Below are 15,001 nucleotides of genomic sequence, written 5' to 3'. Positions count from 1 at the left end.
AGCTTGAAGGGGAATGTCAATTCCTACTTATCACATCTTTGAGGTTACGTCACATTTCACCTGACTTCTGCTATTTCTTGTGTCTTGGATGTTTTCTTGTTATTATCTTGCCAAAACGAAGTTTTTGCGAGATATGTTTGTCAGCTTGTATGTTTTTTTTTTGTTTGTTTGTTTGTTTGTCTGTAATCACGTATAAAAAATTCTGCAGAGCACAGTAATCATTGGAAATTTTTGTAACTTCGCATATCAGAGGACTATAGAGGTCCCTTTCAGCGCACAAAATTTTGAAGGTCAAGGTCAAAGGTCAAGGTCACTGTCGCAAATCAGGGGAGTCGACGAAACCCTTATTTTTTGAGTAATTTTGATCGGATCGTCGTCAAACTTCATGGGAATATAGTTCATGGTCTGGCGCTCAGCTGATTAATTTTTGGTGGCGATTGGCCTTGACCTCCATGGTTAGAGCCTAAGGTCAAACATATTTGACCCCAAGGTCAAATTTTCAAGTTTTAGGAACCATATCGTGTAGTACCTCAAATTGAACACCTCAATGAGTGCTTTTGAGATATGTCAAGCTTGAGACATTATGACGTCATTTGGTGACGTTATGAGGCAAACGCATATTTTTCATGGTTACTCTGTAGAACGATTCTCATTGGAATCTCTCGTAGGCAGATATTCCTCAAGGAGTCGCTCCTGGTGAATAGCAGCTCTGTTCACCTCAGTGTGACCTTAAAGAAGTCACACGTGGTCACCTTTTGGCAAGATACGGGTCACCCTCACATTGGTTTATTTTTCTTTTTGTTTTGTTTTATCTTTATCTAACCTTCTCTTAGCCCCTTACCTAGAGTGGCTTTCTGCCTTGGTTGAGGCGATTTCCATTAAAAAATAACTGTTCATGTGGGAAAAAAAATCTGTGAAAATCCAGCTGGCAGAGTGAAAGCAAAATGTTATTGTTGTCAGCATGGTGTTTCTTGCCCTGATTTGTGCAAATGCTTAAATTGTAAAAAATATTTGACGGTAGAATGTCTTGAAGAGTTTGACCTTGACTCATGATGAGTGAAAGTATTGTTGTGGGCCGGGGTCCGGTAGCAAGAATGACCACTAGGTGGGGGAAGTTACGTCGTCCCCCACCAGACTCCCGGAATTGTAGGCCGTCGCTCACGGATAATTCCGTGATGTGGCCGGTCGCTTAACCGACCGTGGACGCCAATACCTCAACCGCGTAGCGTAGGGTCTTCTTGTCTCGAATCAAGTTACCTAATTAACCACGCGGTTTTGACTGCCGGGGAACCACAGCCTCGGTACGCCTTGCCCGAACTGGATCACTCCACCAACTACGGTAAAGTACCAACTACCAACTCCGATCGGATGCAGCCGAGTGGAACTGCCAAGGACGTACAGGTGAGAATGAACAGATTATCGGGGATAAAGACCCGGCAAAACTTAGATCTGAACCATGCTGGACCAATGAAGGAAAAGACAAAAACAAACTGGGAACATTTCTGCAATAATTTATTTAAACTAAGCGAGAAAATTCATGTGGTGCAGGAACAGGTTTATTGGTGTGTTATGCAGGGGACAGAAGAGAGATGTAGTGCGACAATTTTACAGCAACTTACAAAAGAGGACACAGAGCAGACTTGTCGCGAGAATAATACAGGCAAGATTTACAATGATCAAATAACTTATACAATGCTACTTATAAGACAGGCACCACACACTCAGACCAGGCCCGTCGCAAGGGGGGGCATTTGGGTGCAATGCCCCCCCATAGCGCATCTGGTGCCCCCCCCCACTTGTACGCCACCCATTTATGCCCTGTTGCACCCTGTGAACAACTTAGTGTTTAAGGACAAGCGCCCACTGTGAACTTGCTGTTTAAGAGTTCACATGTGTGAACTAAAACCCTTATTCCAGATGTTCAACGTGGTGAATAATAAGGCCTTCTTGGATAAACTGTTCTTTAATAATATCCTTCTTTGAATAACAGTCAAGAGATAAGTGTGCGCTTATCAGCGCATCTCCAAAAGCAATTGGCAAGTCAATACAGTCCAAGCCCACAAGATAAAAGATAATAACGCAAGCACCAACGCCAGCAGCCAAGACGACAGACAGCCGCAAGACCTCGTGTCGAATGTCGATGCTGTGGGTGGTTTTATATATATATATATATATATATATATATATATATATATATATATATATATATATATATATATATATATATATATATATATATATATATATATATATATATATATATATATCGTGGATCATTTAGTTTTAAGGAATAGCCAATCAGCGTATTCGATATGGAGGCCCTATTGAGCAGGTTACCTGATTGGTTGTAAGTTAGGTATAAATGTAATATAGTCATAATATGATTAAGGAAAAGACATAAATTTACATTATTAAAGATGAAGTGCATGTGCACCGCGTGACCTTCACATCCCGTCAACCCTCCATCTTACAAAAGTAATTTTATAATAAAAATTAAAAATATGTGTGTTTGCAATCGTGCTTCCATTTGAAATTATGCAGATAAAACCTGTTTTTGATGGATGGATCATTTAATAAATAAAACCGTCAACCGTCAAATCTCGCGAGTCGTGAGATTAGTGACACGAGTCATGAGGGCCGAGTCACAGAGAGCGCGAGCTAGCAGCAGGAGAAAAAGACGTGGATGATGGATATACAAAAATGATTCAGAAAAGGAAAAAATGCAACCGACGAAAATAAAGAAGATTATGAAAGATGATGATGAAAGAAGTGGGAGGAGTTGGAGGAGGAGGAGGAAAAGACGATCATGTCGATGAAATACCGACACAAGCTGGCCAACCTGGCCAAGCCAGCAACGTTAGCCCTGCGGCTGGAGCCCCAGCGCAGCCAGCCGAGTTTCCATGCTCGGCAGCGGCCTCAGGGTCGGGTGTGACTGTCAAGCCGCTTCCCGATGATCTTGGAAGTGAGAGACCGAATCGAGTTGTTCTACAGCGGTACCCTGGCCATCTGTTGCAGAACAAGAGTCGCTCGTTTGTGTCCTCGTGGTACTAGACTAATGAATGGCTGGAATACAGTGTGCAGACAGATGCAGCATTCTGCTATCCATGTAGGAAGTTTAACACCGCACGTGGCCCAGTGGACTCTACTTTCACAGTGCGAGGCTACCGGAATTGGAAACATGCTGTTGAGAAAGACAGGGGTTTCACAAACACGCAATTTCAAAGGAACATTTAACTTGTGTTTTGAGGTGGAAGGAGAATGAGAGGCGCATCGATTGTGGTAAGATTTCCACACTCCTCAATGCTGACCAGCTAAATAGAAACCGGTACTATGTGTCTGCTCTTATAGATGTTGAGGGATTTCTCGCCGAAAATCAGATACCTTTTAGAGGGAGCCTTGATAATTTTGAAGATATGTCAGACGGGCACAGTAGGCTCTTCCTCTCGCTTTTAAACTACACACTCAAAAAAGACACTGAGCTTGCCGAAATAATAAAGCATATCCCACAAAACGCAAGCTATACTAGTCCGGAAATGCAGAATGAACTGATCTGCACATTGAGTAATGTTGTGACTGATGCCATCGTGGAAGAAGTAGGCACATCGTGGTTTACCATCAAGGTGGATGGGACGAGGGACCCCACTGAATGTGAGAACATATCAATCATCATTCGCTTTGTATCGGCATCAAATGAAACAACAGATCGTCTACTCACAATAGCTACAGCCGACGCTGGAGATGCAAAAACATTGACAGACCTAATAATTGCAGAGCTGACAAAAACAGGACTTGACACGTCAAAAATATTAAGCCAGGTGTACGACGGGGCTTCGGTAATGGCTGGGAAGCACGGTGGGTTGCAAAAGTTGTTGCAAGAGATATTGGAAAAAGAAATCCCCTTTGTGCACTGCTTAAATCACCAACACCATCTGGTAGTTATCCACACACTGGCAACAGAGAAAGCTGTCACTGATTTCCTCGAGGTTTGTCGTTGCCTGTACAAATTCTTCAGAAAGCCCACTGTTGCTGTACAGTATAAAGGTGAGAGGTTAAAACGACTTCTTGATCAAAGGTGGACGGGACATTTAGCCACCGTGTCTGCGATCATAGGATCTTTTAAGGATATCACATCCTTACTGTCAGAGATTGATGCAGAGCGCGCCTACGGTGCAGAGATGAGGATGGAGGCTATTGGGCTTTTGCAGGAAGTCTCTGGGCCTGCCTTCATGTTCATTGCTATCTTTGTACAAAAACTGCTGATGTTGTTAGATGGCCCTAACAGACTCTTGCAAGCAGAGGACATGGACTTGCTAACGGGGTTGGAACTGGTGGCGAGTGCAACAGAGTGCGTGAAGAAACTCCGCTCTGAGGATGAGTTCACTGATCTGTGGAACAAGGCCAACGATGCTCACACTTCTACACCTGCACCACCAAAACGGAGACGCACAATGCATAAGAACTTGGAACAGTTTGTAGTTTTGGAGACTACAGGACAAAACAACGACAATGACAAGACAGAACTGCAGAGGGTTTTTTACAGCGCAATTGACACTGTGCTTGGAGAGATCGCTCAGCGCTTCAGTGAGCGCAACACACAACTCGCCCGTTCACTCGCTGCCTTGAATCCTGAAAATGGCACGTTTTTGAATCCCCACTTGCTCCAGCACATCATGACATTAACAAAGTCAACCATCAGTGAAACAGAGTGTGTGGTTGTAAAGCAGTTTATTCGCACACAGACAGAAAAGCAGCCAAACGAGAGATGGACAACACAAAAACTCCTCTCAACATACCACAAAACGCTGGAAGCCATGCCAAGTGTAGTGACTGCTATGAGACTTGGACTAACATTTGGTGCGTCCACTGCCATGTGTGAAAACTCATTCTCAACATTGAGGAATGTCTTCACTGACCATCGACGGTCCATGCGCCATGCACGCAAGGCACAACTGGTACAGCTGGCCTTCGAGAGAGACCTCACACGTAAATGCCTGAATGAATGGAAGGAGAAGGTCCTCAGAAGATTCCACACCGAGACACGTCGCCTGCAGCTCTTCTGACAGCGAGTACAGCGGTATAAAAACTATACGAGGAGTTCAGATTGTGTGTGTGGCTGCTGGTGATGCTTGTGTGGTTGTGGTCAGCCTCCGCCGTGGTCGGCTGCTTTGTACTTCTGATGTTTAAGTTAAATGTTATGTTTGGTGCTTTGCATATCCCATATCTCGTGCTTTGTGCATAACCTTACCTCTGTGTAATTGACTGCTTTAAATGCGGACTTTGTGGTATCTTCAGGCTGGTTGTATTTGCTGTTGATAGTTTAACGTGATGATCGCAGGTCATAGCCTACTGTATCTTATTTCAAATTGCACTGATTCTGGTGCCAACCTCCCCCGTTTAGTCATTGTATCTCTGGTATATTAATTTTCTCATGCCAATTCTTGACAACACCTTGTATAAGTGCACCTGAATTGGTGCCAATTGTCTAATCATTGAATATCTGCATTGTGAATGTGTCAGTTTTTTGTGGCTCTTCTGCATTCGAATAATTTTAGGACAAAAACATCGGAACATATTAAATCTAGCTGAGATCAATTTGGTTAGTATGCGACGGCAACCTCAGTATAGATGTGTCAATGCTGCATGAATACAATAGTATACCGGGTTATCAAAAATATTAAATATAATAATTGTGCCCCCCCATCCAGTTCATATGCCCCCCTCAATACTGAACCCTGGCTACGGGCCTGACTCAGACAAAATAAACCCCAGTTGAATGGCAAAGGACTTTTGCAGGGAGGGAGGGAGAGAGCTGAGGTCGCAGTTCTTTAGGTACCTGAACGTTCCGAGAGATTGGATGCTCCGTGGTGCGGAACCCGACAGAGGTCGTGCAGTTTGGCCCACAGCCGCACGTGTTAGTCTAGATGCCAAACAGCCATTTCAAGGCAAAGCATGCTTTAGCGTCATTATGAAGTTTTTATTTTTTTTTATTTTTTATTTTGGTTGCTTCATCATCTCTGAGCTATCCTGAATCAGAATCAGCCGCGTGCCGGACTCGCACCCTTGAGGAATTTTTTTTTAAGAGGCGAAGAACAAAATGGCCGCCACCGACTTTCGATAAATTCTGCTTTGGGCTATATCTTCACTTCTAATGCACTTTCAAACACAATTTTGTGTCTACTACTGTTTCATGCGACAGAAAAGGTAAACGTTGATGATTCACTCAAGATTGGACGACAACAGATGGCGGAATTTGAATCTGGATGGCCAACAAGCTTCAACAAGACACTAACCAAGAAAGTGACCCTGATGACTTCGACCAAAAAGAGCATCAAGCTGGATGGAAGGCCAGAATATGATACCGAATTGATCAACACCTGAGTCATATGTCTCCAACAATACAGGGATATTGATATCGAGGATGTCCTCTCTTACGAACTGTCCCCTGTCCCAGCCTCCTTGTTTGATGAGAGCGGTGCGATGCGGGCTCAGTCGAAAGCAATCCTGAAGACGAAACTCCAAGTTAAGCACTCAAGTCGAATCCAAGGTGTTCCAGATGCTGTCATCATCGATGGATGCGCCATGTTATGGACTGTACATTGGCCCATAAATGGTACAGTTGAGGATTATGTGATCAACTTCATGGGAACCATCAAATACCACTTGGAGTGTTGTGACGTATACCTGATTTTCGACAGGTGCATCAAAATCAGCACGAAACAAATGACGAGATCCAATTGTGCAAGTCATAATTCAAGTCGAAAACATCAACTCAACTTACACACAACACTTCCAGCGCAAAATGTGGTCCCAAATGTAGCCTACAACAAAGTACAACTGATCGATTTGATCTGTCAGTATTTGATGACCCACATTGTGGACAACCAGACCAAACCGATGATCACCGGAAAAGATCTTACACCAGTACAAGTATGGAACAATTCCACTCTCCAGAGACAGGATCTGAAAACACACCATGAAGAAGCAGATGTCATCATCATCCATCACTTAGTTAGAATTGTGTCAGGTGTCAGTGGTGACTCGCACATCAAAGTGGTCTGCGATGATACAGATGTCTTTATCCTGTTGATTCATTTCTACCTCGAGGAAAAGATGACTGTGGATGTCAGCATGGAGAGTCCGTGTGCTGGGAGAGCGAACGTAGACATTCGCCAAACAGCACTGAAACACAAAACCATCGCCAAATATCTGCCTGCTGTACATGCTCTGACCGGATGCGATACTGTGTCGTATTTGTTTGGCATTGGAAAGGCCACAGCGCTGAAGGTACTCATGGGCGGACATCATCCCACCTTACTTGGTCAGCTGGAAGCAGATGAGGAAAATATGATATCTGAGGCAACTACCTTCATTTCTGCCTGTTATTGTTCCAAAGTCGAAGGTGATATGTCCACACACCGGTATCAGTTGTGGAAGTCTAAGATGGCCAACTCCAAGATTACCTCTGCTCCGAAATTGAAGTCGTTTCCCCCATCGCATGATACATCGTGCTCATCATCAAGTCATTATATGGAAATCGGCCACTCAGTCAGACCCTCCGAACTTGGATCCCATCAAGTATGGATGGCAAGAAGGTGAGGACGGTGTGACGTTGTGTCCAACCACACTTCCACCTGATGTGTCTGCTGCACCAGTCACCATTCTGCAGCTGATCAAGTGTGGATGCTCCACCAGCCGGCCAGGTTCCACCGGGAGGTGTGGTTGTGTGGCAGCACAGATGTCATGTTCGATGTTTTGCAGTTGTAATGCTGGATCAGACTGTTGTAACGAACAGACAAGGGCAGCAGCTGCTAATCACGACGACGATGACAAAGATTGAACATAATGAAGAACATTACATCCTTAACAAAGTTAATATTTGTTTGCCTAAAAATATCAGGTAATTTCAAAATCATATGCATGTACATACTTACCTTAAGACATAAACCAAAGTCATAGTCAACTGTCCACATGTATCCGGATATATTTGTGTGACAATCGTATTCCAATATAATCATCAATTCATTGATCATTGCAAGTAAGTTACTTCAGCTGTCATTGACTGTTATTGTACATGGTATTAATATTTGAGGGTTCATCAAATTCAATTTCTTACTCAAAGTGATCAGTGGAACTACAAAATAGCCATTTTTCATATTAAAATGGTGGCCATCTTGAAAATATGAGACAGGTCTTAGATATACACATTCATTTTTATCATTATCGGATTCCTTGACCATGAAAACATAGTAGTAGACACCAAAATTGTGTTTCTAAGTGCATTAGAAGTGAAGATATAGCCCAAAACAGAATTTATCGAAAGTCGCTGGTGGCCGTTTTGTTTTTCGCCTCTAAAAAAAATTCCTCAAGGGTGCAAGTCTGGCACCTGGCTGATTCTGATTCAGGATAGCTCAGAGATGATTAATCAACCAAAAACTTCAAAATGACGCCACAACATGCTTCTTCACATTTCCGCTGGACTATGTGGAGACCGTGTCTGCGAAGGAGCCCGGCTGGAGAGCACGGAGTCCAAGGTAGAACGGGGCAGCAGACGGGACCCAACGAGAGACCCGGTCATGGTCGGGTGTACTCAGACCAGCACAACAGACGGGCCGCCAAGACGAGACGTGGGCAAGCCCTCCGTGATCACGACCTTCCTTCTTCAACCAACAACCAAGGGATCAACTCAACCAACGACCTTCCTTCTTTCTTTGTAACCAGCCAACGAACCCACCGAACTCTCTCTACCAACCAACGAACTCTCCGAACTATCTCTCTACCAACCAACCAACTCTCCGACTCTCTCACTCAACTCCGAGCATGGTGTCGTAATTTATAGATCCCCAAGGTCAGGGAGGGGCCTTGGCGAAGCTGACATCATCGTCCGCCCTGACTGGACAGGGCCTTCATGGGGTCTGCCCTTTCTGGGTGGGATTTCGGCCAGACCGGGAAAGCCCGCCCACTCCACGTGTGTTTGAGGAAGGTGGACGGTGGTACAACCAAGATTGAACTGGAACGTTTGAGGAAGCCGAAAAGGAACTGCGGACATGAAGATTCTGCCTCGGAGACGCAGGTGGACAGTGGATCATGATGGAGGGGATATAAAGATTTATTAATCAAACTGAAAAACATCGCAACGCACCCCCTTTTTCTTCCCACTACACACAAGGAGGGTTCTATCTGCACATATATTTAATGGCATAACTAACTTCGGGACAACTGTATGTTTGTATGCATACGGTTCCTAGAACAGTAACAGTATCTAAATTACAATATGTTCATGATTCAATTCATATCTCTGGGATTTTCTTTGAAAAGTGTTGTGAATATCTACAGTCTTCCGATAATTTTCAGCACATTATTTCCGAGAGTACTATGCTTGGACCCATATTTTTGAAAAGTTAAGCATTCTACTTGAAGGTCCTATAATTATTGATTTGGAATTTATCGGGATATGACATAAGATATGAGCATAAATCATCCACACTAAAGATTCACAGAATTACAGACAGAAAAGCCAATTTGTATTGGCTTGCTAATTGGTCCTTTAGCTTTTAAATGATTGTTCAATGGCAAGAGTGAATCGTTGAATAGAAATTATCAACTCTTGACCAGAAAATTAACCACACTGTCGTTTTATTTTTTATTTTTTATTTTTTAGCAGTGAAGCTGCTTCAATATTTGACTATGTCCATCCATTCGACCATCAAAAATGAAGAATAAGAACCTTTCTCACCCACTGTGTTTAGTTCTAAAGGGTAATTCTAGAGGGTTATTCTAATGGGTTCCGTTCGTTTCTTGGCTTTGCCTATTTCATATGAAAAATGCCAAACTGAACCGCTTCCTTTGGACATGGGTGATATATATATATATATATATATATATATATATATATATATATATATATATATATATATATATATATATATATATATATATATATATATATATATATATATATATAATCATATTTATTTTCTAGTTTTTTTTTTTTCAAATTGGCAAATTCAACATAATTTCATGTGAATCAAACAAATTTTCATGCAATTTGTTGTACACTTCATAAAAATAATAAGTAATGGCTGAACAAAATGCATATAAAAAAATACCCCCGTGCGGGAGTGACGGTCATCTCTCTGAGAAAATATATAGCCTCCTGAAGGTAGGGCAGTTTTTGCAAACTTTGAAGTCACGTGACGCGAAAGCGAATATCGAAAATCCGGCCCGACCAAATTTAGATATTGTCCTATAGATTTGAATACCACAATCAAATTCAAGATCGCTTGAGAAATGTAGGAGGAGATAGATTTTGAAAATCGTCATTTTCGCATTTTTTGCCAACTTTGAAATCACGTGACACGAAAGCGAATATCGAAAATCCGGCCCCACCAAATTTAAATATTGTCCCATCGATTCATATGCCACAATCAAATTCAAGATCGCTTGAGAAATGGCGGAGGAGATAGAATTTGAAAATCGTCATTTTCGCGACGGACGGACGGATCGAAGGACATCTGCACCCATATTATTAGGTCATGCTCGAAGAGATGACATATGATTGAAACCTCATCCTGTTACAAGGTCACAAAGGTTTAAGTTGATTACCTTTTAGTTTTCATTTTTGTGTGCAAGTGATATAAATTCACCTTCACGTTCTTAAACCTAATCTCAACTGGGTTCATGGATGTCCTTTGATTCTTAATTGCTTGTTTGTCCCTTCCCCAGCAAGATTTCTTTCTTCTTTGTGTTTTGGATAGATGTATTACATCAGGAGACAGTTTATGCCTGGTGTTGGCTTAATGGTTCCGTTGGTGGGCTTTTAAGAAGTGTTTCAAAGGCCAATCTTTAAACACTAGTGTATTTTTCAGGATAAAAAAACTCGAAAAACATTTTCCATAAAAGAGTAATTACATCTCCTCTATTGGAAATGGAGACAGTGACTTGCAACCGGGCATCAATGGCGGTGTACAGAAGCTTTAAATAAAAAAAATCCAAGGCACAGGGAGGTTAAATTCGCACATGATGTGCAACACGTGCACAATAAAATGAGCGTTAATTTATGTCGGAAGAATGACTAATAAATAAAGAAAATATGAGCACACTTCCTGACGCTAGGCCGGGGCTCAGACTTTGGCATGCTCATGAGGCTGTATCATCAAAATGAAACGTCCCAGAAGATAAAGAAAATAGTCACATTTGTACATGTTGTGTTTTGAAATAACGCTTCTTGCTGCGAAACATCACATCTTCCAGTCTCTGAATATTTTGAATTAAATAATTCCAACCCATCATTTTTGACGGGCTTTTTCTCGTGATTAATCGTAAATATCATCATTTTACACTTACCCTTTCCACCAAAAAGCCTCAGATATGTCACCTTCTCTTTGGTGTTAAGAAGCACAAGGGTTTGGTTGGAATACGCCTGCGTACGAACCTTTGGCCTTTCACAAGCCCACATGGTCGAGAGTTTTTTTTTCAGTGTGGACGACTGCAATATATAAACTTTTTGGACTAGTTGCTCAGAAGGTTCTCTAAATTTTTGTTGTGCAGAGGCACACCCATTTCTCGCAGGTACATTTCCAAGTACCTTCGGCTTCTTAAAAACGTGGTGAGCTGTTTCATGCTATAGTCCTTATCTGGCACATATGATGCACATCCAGGCCACCCCAATTAACTTCATCACTTGGGGTTTCTGCGCATGTGTGCCAAGCAATCTTGGGCGGATTACATCATTTTGAAAGTTACGTATTGGCCACTTCTTTGTACGCATCAGCATCCAAGATGACAGAATTATAATGGACGACGAGGCTGAGACTGCAGCAAAGGGTTTTTTTTACATAAAGGGTCCAGACGATCTTGTTTTGAGGTGTTGTGTTGCTCACTTATTTTCACATTTCAATGGTCACTGTAATCTTTGTGAGATCATGGTGTTCTTCGAATATTTGAGTTGATTGAAGAGAAAATAATTTTGTATTGTGCATAAAGTGTTTTGGACAATGTTCTGAGTGAAATATAGTTGGCTCTTGTTTTTAGCGATGTTTCATAAACACGTGTTTGAAGGCAAGAGGGGGACACTTCCGATATTTTGAGTGCACTGAACCACATCCCTAAGCAATGTGTGGCAATTTTGGAAGGTGACTGATATTCTCTTTCGCCACCTTTTCTGAGCAGTCGACCCTATAGGTGGGCCCAACGGGGACTCGAACGTCCAAGGTTGTAAAGTATTTTACGCTCCATTCCAGGAGGTCTTAGGCTTCTTTGGGTGTTAACGTATCGTATAAACAGTCCTTGTTTGTTTTGAAGTTATCAACACTTTACGAATCAGCAATTTCAACGAGATACTCTTTTATTTGACCCTTCCGGAAGCTACAGCTGCGACATCACAATGTGGAATCGGAACGATGCGAAATGCAAACAAATCCAGCATTGGTAAAAGCAGAAGTAAATGTATACCGCCTTCCCTCCATCACCAGAGTGTGGCGTCCCCTCCGTCTCCCGAGTGCAGTCTTTTCATGGAGCTTTTTAAACATTTTTGCCAACATCTCAGGTTGACCACAAATTTTAATTTGCTGGCTATGCCCCCATTGAGATGGCAGCAGATTTTGTCCAATAATACATGATCAATATATTTTTAAAATTTCTGCTTTAACTTTGTCACACCTACCAACCTACCCCTCCCCTCCCAGGATACATTCTGCATACCTAGTTTGAGAAGCAATGCTGTTATCAGGCACATTACCAGAGTCCAGCGCCCCATGCAGAAAAGCCAAAGTAGTTTGGAAATCGAGGAAGGGAATTTGGTGTTCATGAGGATGCCTGTGGGTTGTTTCCTCACAGCGTTGAATACGTGACTGTGACTCCAGATGGCTTCAGATTCCGAGGTCAGACTTTCCAGTCGATGAATAGTCTCTTCCGCTGGTTCAAAGAGCATTTCAGGGATCCTATCCCAGGTGAGACAACGGTTCAAAACTTTGCCAGCTTAATGTTAATAAGGATTAAAATCAAAGCCATTTGTTTGTTTGTTTCAATTTTTTAAATGGTTTGGTTTATTTGTGCAATAAAGAAAATCCCTTCCATTTTATTTTATTTTGTATCTCTATAAGATTGGTCGTTTCTTCATGCATCTTCAGTCACTGGCCTTGCTTATCCTTTCACTGTATTGTCATAACTGTTACCTTTATGGTTTGTGCTTCCTTAATAGCACCATTATAAATATGGGGAGTTGTCTCAGCTCGACCTCTCCAGCACAGCTTCTTGCCAATGGTTCCACCAACTTTAATTCCACCCTCCATGGGAAGTTTTAAATTGTGGATCGGCTGCATCACCTCTGTCCGAATAACAAAGAATGAAGAGGCATGTGAAGAATGCATATCTCTTGCATTCTTCAACATGCTCATTTGTCATAGGTGTGCGATATGCAATTCTTCTTGCTCACTCAATGCAGGTCAAGCCAGGACAAGGCAAGATATTGATTGATGAAATGTTATGAAATTTAAATTGATGAAAACCCCCTACTCCATCCTCCACACCCAGGTGTGACTCCAGGCAGTGGCAGCAGCACCAGACGGACGCCTGGATCCTTGTCTAACACTCCAAGCAATATCAGCCTGGCAGGTACTTTCAATAATTGGCCATTGTTGGAAATGTGTAATGCGATGTGTGTCGACCAAACATTTCAAATCAGGTGGACCTTTTCCCTGTGATGTAATTCTAAAAATGGAGTTTTCATTTTTTTGGACAACTTTATTAAACCAAACAGAATTTATGACAAGTCAAACATTCACCATACTCATGAACAAATCAAACTGCTTGGACAAAAGCATAACTGTTGGCTGTTTGGAGAGTTTCATGATGGGGTTGTTCGTTGGTGTGGTACAAAAATTGAACTGGTGCAGTCTTTGATACGTTGAAGGTGTAAACACACTAGTTATTCCTCTTTATAATCATCGATGTTTTCTAAAACATTTTCTTTCTGACCTGCCATTACATTACTCAATATTGTCAAAACTTGCAGCAGCAAGCGGCTCAAATTATCAGTACGTGCTTTTGTTAGCCTCAAATATAGTATGGAGGTTTTGCAATGCATACAAATCGTGCAGAATGCTGCTTAGTGACATTAACAATTTCCATGGCTTCATATGAAACAACAACAACAATTTCCATGGAGATACGCAGTGAAAATCAAAACTTTTCGTTCACCAGTTTATTCTGCTTTTGTCTTGTTTTCCTCCATTCCCCTAGAATTGCAAAGAGCTGTGAGCTCCTTGGGTCCCGGCGTTACATCTCAGATGTACAATGCTTTGGCAACAGTTACAGGGCAAACTCCAAGTGGAACACCGGCACAGTGGGGTCCTTCCGGCGGACAGTACCCATTTGGAGGATCGAGTGCATACCACGTATGTTGACGACCAGGGGGTTTTGCTAGACAATGGAGGCTTGTGCAAATACTAGGCACTATTTAAGAATGTCTGAATGAAGGGATGTGTGCTAATTATGTGGCACAACAAAGGGTACATACATCTTCAAATGAACAAATGGAATATGCTTGTCAACTCATCTATTCTCTCTGTGTCCTCTGCTTCCTTTCCACATCTCCATACATTCTGCCAAATTACTACCACTCCTCCTCAGTCATTCCCAACTCCAGCTCAGCAATCTCTTGCCACTCCACTGCTTACTCCAGCATACCCCCTTTCCACACCGAACCAGCAACCCCTGGCCACACCGAACCAGCAGCCCATTGTGACGCCAAACCAGCACCCCATCACCACCCCAACACAGTCCATAACCACACCAAACCAGCAATCCCTCGCTACTCCCACGCATCCTCTTTCGACGCCGAACCAGGCCAGTTGGGGTGCTCCACCTGCATCGCTCCCCCGGGCAAGAACACCGACCACGCCACGGTGAGATAAAAGAAGAAAATGATGGGAAACTATTGGAATTAGAAAATAACAAGATGGATTGATTATTATTTAAGTAATTAAGGATATTGTGCTAAGTT

At 42.4% G+C, this 15,001-nt stretch overlaps 1 protein-coding gene across 3 annotated transcripts in view; it reads left to right on the top strand.

The window, feature by feature from the left end:
- Nucleotides 1-15,001, top strand: part of SUPT6H (SPT6 homolog, histone chaperone and transcription elongation factor) — a 92,176-nt gene that overhangs the window by 75,298 nt on the left and 1,877 nt on the right. For 2 of the 3 annotated variants that reach the window (XM_085897709.1, XM_085897708.1), the window contains exons 34-37: nucleotides 12,835-12,947; nucleotides 13,531-13,611; nucleotides 14,239-14,393; nucleotides 14,629-14,903. In XM_085897709.1, the coding sequence (XP_085753835.1) occupies nucleotides 12,835-12,947; nucleotides 13,531-13,611; nucleotides 14,239-14,393; nucleotides 14,629-14,903 (624 nt within the window). The other variant, XM_085897710.1, reaches the window with a different exon arrangement.

Source organism: Eptatretus burgeri, chromosome 10 (genome assembly GCF_056783735.1).
Source record: "Eptatretus burgeri isolate ZD-2024b chromosome 10, Ebu_testis_v1, whole genome shotgun sequence".
Classification (NCBI taxonomy): domain Eukaryota; kingdom Metazoa; phylum Chordata; class Myxini; order Myxiniformes; family Myxinidae; genus Eptatretus; species Eptatretus burgeri.
The sequence above is the reverse complement of the archived record's forward strand: the minus strand, read 5'-3'. Positions and strand labels throughout refer to the sequence as shown.